General features: G+C 39.7%; 2 protein-coding genes across 2 annotated transcripts in view; one reads left to right on the top strand and one right to left on the bottom strand.

The window, feature by feature from the left end:
• LOC125035108 (nucleolar complex protein 3 homolog) overlaps window positions 1-4408 on the bottom strand; it is a 7055-nt gene extending 2647 nt beyond the window's left edge. The window contains exons 1-5 of the mRNA XM_047627267.1: window positions 4330-4408; window positions 1895-2192; window positions 1653-1707; window positions 1278-1501; window positions 1-87 (exon numbers count right to left, since the gene is read on the bottom strand). The exon at window positions 1-87 is cut by the window's left edge and continues 110 nt beyond it. Coding sequence (XP_047483223.1) covers window positions 1-87; window positions 1278-1501; window positions 1653-1707; window positions 1895-2192; window positions 4330-4335 — 670 coding nt within the window. The 5' untranslated portion in view covers window positions 4336-4408. The remainder of the gene's footprint in view (window positions 88-1277; window positions 1502-1652; window positions 1708-1894; window positions 2193-4329) is intronic.
• A 293-nt stretch (window positions 4409-4701) lies between these two features.
• Window positions 4702-5000, top strand: part of LOC125035203 — a 9014-nt gene continuing 8715 nt past the window's right edge. Inside the window, exon 1 of the mRNA XM_047627445.1 lies at window positions 4702-4831. Within this exon, the coding sequence (XP_047483401.1) occupies window positions 4807-4831 (25 nt within the window). The 5' untranslated portion in view covers window positions 4702-4806. The remainder of the gene's footprint in view (window positions 4832-5000) is intronic.

Consider the following 5000-nt stretch of genomic DNA (forward strand, 5'->3'; position numbering starts at 1 on the left):
CAACACGGAGTTCCTCATCATCACTGCTCTCATCATCAGTATCGTCATCTTCCTCCTCCTCTGTAGCTTTCTTTTCCTTTTTCTTATCTATATGAAAGGGAGGGAAAGAAAAAAAAAAAATTTACTCAATCACAAAGGAGTCAATTAGTACCCCATATGACTTTACCTAACTTAAACCTTTCCTTGAATTGGTGGGAAAAACGTATCTTTTACCAAAGCTATGAATATCGATGGTGTTCTTTTCATAGTCATGATAATTACTATAATGTTACCAACATTAATAACTGCAATGTAAGATAACAAAATATTTCTGAAAATCAAGGAAAACAGTAAACATGTGAGACAGGTAATCCTTGGAATTGGCTCAATGGTGACTTAGTACCTGTGGAGCTATGTAAGTGTATGAACAATTAATAACATAAACTCATAGTGGGCATGGCTTGTACGTACATGTCATGCCTGTCGGTTTTGGGTTAACCCCTTGCCGACGGGTACGACGGGTAGACACGTGCTATGCCCACTCGTAGTACTTGTTTGATTGTTTTTACACATAGATGGATATACTTGTACTAAGTCACCAATGAGCCAGCTAGGAGCACTGGCTGTCTCGCCCGTTCACCCTCTCTTTTTGATTTACGAAATATTTACGAAATATTTTACGTTATCTTATTTTGCTGTTACTAATATTAAAAAACAGGTACGGTCACAAGGTCTACTAATTGACTCCTTTGTGGCTAAGCACTAGCAGAGCCATCTATGGGCAGACATTTCCCCAAAAAATATAGAAAATGGGCACAGCATTTCCCCCATTTTTTGTTCACTTTCCCCAGTGGCATTGGGTTCAGATGAGCTGGCTGAATGTCTATGTTTAACTTGTTTCTAAGTGGAAGGTGAAGGGTGATGGGGATCTTCCTACCCTTCTCTCTCCTGGTATTGCATCATTTCAATGTACTCATCCTTTTAGATAAATATTTTGTTATTCTTTTGTACATATACTTTGATTTTATATTTAGGTTCATTATTTATATTTTATATTTAGGTTCATTACTTATATTTTATATTTAGGTTCATTACTTATATTTTATATTTAGGTTCATTACTTACATTTTCTTTCGAAGAAAGCATTCAATAAAAAAAAATGCATTCATAAAAAAAAAAAAAAAAAAAAAAAAAAAAAAAAAAAAAATGCAGTACATATATATTTGTCATTTTCAGTAGCTCTTTTGAACTTTTTGTTATCTTCACATTCATCATTATCAAATTTCTTTATTCCTTACCGTCAACTGCCAGGTACCTCGCCACAATGCCACCCTGCTGGTTCTTGATGGGTAACATGGTCCTGACCCAGCTGGGTATGGGGTCTTTTTCAAAGCTACGTGGTTCATCTTCAACACTCTTGTATTGTGAGAGAGGGTCTGGTTTGACTGCAGCCGTCCTTCCTATTCTTACATCCTCCTTGGCCAATTCCTCCTCCATCTCATCTAACAGGACTCTCTTCTGGCTGTAATGGGGACAAGTGTGAGGAAATAAGGAATGTGAATTGTAAAACAACATTCTTGTTATATCAGTCAAAATCCTTGTATAATATTATATAATATATATGCATGTACAAGTGTTTGCACTTAAACACTGAACTGAATTTCCACATTTACCTCTGAACAAGTTCTTGCAGCTCCTTTTTGTTCATCACCTTTATCTGTTGATTACCTGAAATAAATAAAATAAAATATCAAGTTCATGAGTCATATATTCCTATGATTACATTTATGAGAAGAGATTTCTGTATTCTGGATCACACAGAAAACAGAGAGGAGAGGATGAAAATGAAGCTGGGAAAACGTATAGGAAAAATACAAGGAAAATAAGAGCAAACTTGAAACAGGGTACTACTCACTTTTGGGGTCATTTCCACCAGCCAGCTCAATCTGAAGCTTCTTCTGGTATTCGACTTCCTCATCAATCTTGGCCTGGTATGCCCTTTGGGCCTCCTTCTGACGTAGAAGACCCCGCTTCTCTTTCTTTTTTTCACTGCGATTGGTCATGCGCCGACTGTTCTTCTTGGCCTCCTTTGCCTTCATGATGTTCTTGAGCTTCTCTGGGTGGACCTTCTTGGATGTTCGTCCCCCCTCCTTGTTGTCCTTCCGCTTCCCCATCTTGCTGCTGGTGCCTCCCTTGCCCACTTTGCCTGGCTTCTGCAATAGACCACAGAAAGAACCTTAAGAGGGAGAGTTCTGATATATGATACATCCAAAGACACTTTAATTCTTTTCTCCATTACTAATGTGTATCTTTAACCCAATCACTTTATTTTTTTGTGGATTATGTTACACGCAGATGGCCTGTTCTAGAAATTTACCTCACCATGTACAATTTACCATGGCTAAATATGTTTGCCCTGATTCCTAATTAGTTAAATGTTTAGAATACCTATGTTTATCTGATCCGGACAATACTGGTACCAATGGATTCCTTTCACCCTCAACTAATGTATGAAGGAATTATGCCATATACTACAAACTTGGCCCTGGGAGTAGTGGAGGCATAAAGGTTAGACTACTAGGAAAATCACAGGGTAAAATATGAAAGAAATGCCTGAAGTAGGTCACTAAATCAGATAATGCAGGCCCCTGTACCCCCTATAAAACCCCTAGAGGGCGCCTGCCCTCTCAACCTCAACCTTGGAATACAAAGAATCCTTTGAGTATCTACGGCAAGGAGTCAAGGCTTAGGCTAAGTCATATAATGCAGGGAGATTGTGTTTCAGGGCTCAGGTTGAGGGGATGGGGCCTAACCCTTACCCTGGCACACAAGGAATCCTACGTGAATCCACAGCAGAATGGAATCTATGATCTACTTGCAGGGTGACACAAAGAAAATGAGGTCTACACACTATATTATTTGATGCAAGAGGCTGCATCCCTTTTATGCCCTCAGGGGAATCATACTTCCGCCTAACCCCTGTCACAGAACACAAGCACCCTAAATTTTATAATATGGTTTGTAACATACTCTCCATCCTGCCTTAAATATCAAGAAGATACTTTGTAATCCAGGATGGGGTCAGGGGGCAGCAGGCTGGTAATCTTCGTGCCTCCCCCTACTAGTGGGGCCAAGTTTACAGGGTGTGACAGGGGGTTCCATAGGCATCATTCCTTTATATATATATATGTGTCGTCAAGAGTGGAAAGAATGCCTATTGACTATTTTTCAGGGAGTTTAACCCAATGGCGTCGGGTATAGAAAATTAAAAAAAACTCTACGCTCTGGCGAACGGCGGCAACATGCCGACTCTGAGTGCGTGAATTCGGTACATCAAGCCGAATCATTGCCTCGGGGTGTTTTAGTGCGGCGCCGCTGCGGACAGCCGCACGCCTCATTTCGGGCGTATTGTTATGACGGCGATAGCCGTGACCCGTCGCCATTGGGTTAAGTTGAGCATGCGCAGTATGGAATTCTCAAACTTTGCTGTAATCATAGTACCAACAATATTGTCTAATGCAAAGGGTTGTGGCCACTGCGACCCTCACCTTGGAGGGCTGCCCCCACCTTGGAAAACAAAGAATTGTTTATGTATTCATGGCAGGAGAGACTCAACATTGGGCACTCCTGCATGCCAGTCTCACTACCCAGCTGTAGGTATAGCGAGAATTCCATAATGCACATGAACAACTGAACTCCTGTAAAACAAGTCAATAGACATTGCATTATATTACTGTAAACATAGTCATTTTGTTACTGTAATTGGGTCCATGAAGGTATCTTGAGCTACTACAATAAAGGATAAGAAACCGTACAGATGCATGACCTCTTTGGGGAATCGCATGTGCAGGGGACGTGTGCTCATCTTTGCCTGAGTGCCAAGGCAAGAGGCGAAAGAATTATAAGGGAATAATCATATAAGTTCGTGAGAGGCCAATGCCAGACTCTTGGGTGTCTTGTAAATAAAATTTACATAACTGCATCAAAAGTAATTCATCGCGTATGCCGCTGGTACAGCAAATTACTTGAATGTATATAAAATATCGTAATGAAATGTGCGAATTCAATACATAAAGAACAAAATATTAATCCCTGTTCTTTCATGTGCCATTTTATTCATAATAATCTTCAAAATTTTCCTGTTTTAAATCCAAATTATAATATAGATGAACATGTAGTCAAAAATACTATTAAAATATAAAGCAACATTATCAATAACATCTAAAACTAAAGTTTACTCGAATAGAGCAATAATTACCCAAAGATAACATTTAAAGCTAAATTCATGAAGTCATAACAGTAAAACATCTCGTAAAAATAAGGAAACGTTCCTTTCACGTGTTTACTCACCGCCATGTTTGTTGTTTACTTTTTCCTGAGACAAATGACGTCCAACATGCGCAGCGTCACGTATGAAAATGTTCTTATTTCTGAGATAAATAAGTAAGTAAGATGTTTTAATTTAATTTAAGTATTGGTATAAGGTACAACGGAGATATTATGTTTTCAATAACTAATAAAAACGAGTGACTGAAGAGAAATAATAAAAACATTATCGCACAAAATCTATAGAATACCTAATATCTGTTAATATATATCTCGGCAGAGAGATATTTTAGACATATGATCTACCGCTTAGAAAGCCTTATCAGTGAGCACGCTTTATTTTCTCCCCATAGTCGCACGATTCGAATCCCAAGACAAGTGACGCGAGCCGAGCGCAAAGGCAGAGGCGGCCGCGAGCGTGAACGTCCGCTCGCCATTTTCCGCTGTTTTTCGCATTTTCTCCCCCTTTCGGCGCTTTCTCTTCTCTCTTCGACCCTTGTCATGGACTCTGGCGAGGACGGTAAAGGTAAGACACCCTAGATAAGACAAATCACCCGTGTAAAAGAGAGGAATCGGCACAGGTTCGAAAATCCGCTTAAAAAGTGCTTATCAAGCACAAAATGGCTAGGTTCGGCTCCTGCGCCTGCGGCGGGAATTTCGGAATTCAGGAAATCAATTCACATCGGGAACTATAA

The sequence above is a fragment of the Penaeus chinensis genome, chromosome 19 (assembly GCF_019202785.1).
Source record: "Penaeus chinensis breed Huanghai No. 1 chromosome 19, ASM1920278v2, whole genome shotgun sequence".
NCBI classification, from domain to species: domain Eukaryota; kingdom Metazoa; phylum Arthropoda; class Malacostraca; order Decapoda; family Penaeidae; genus Penaeus; species Penaeus chinensis.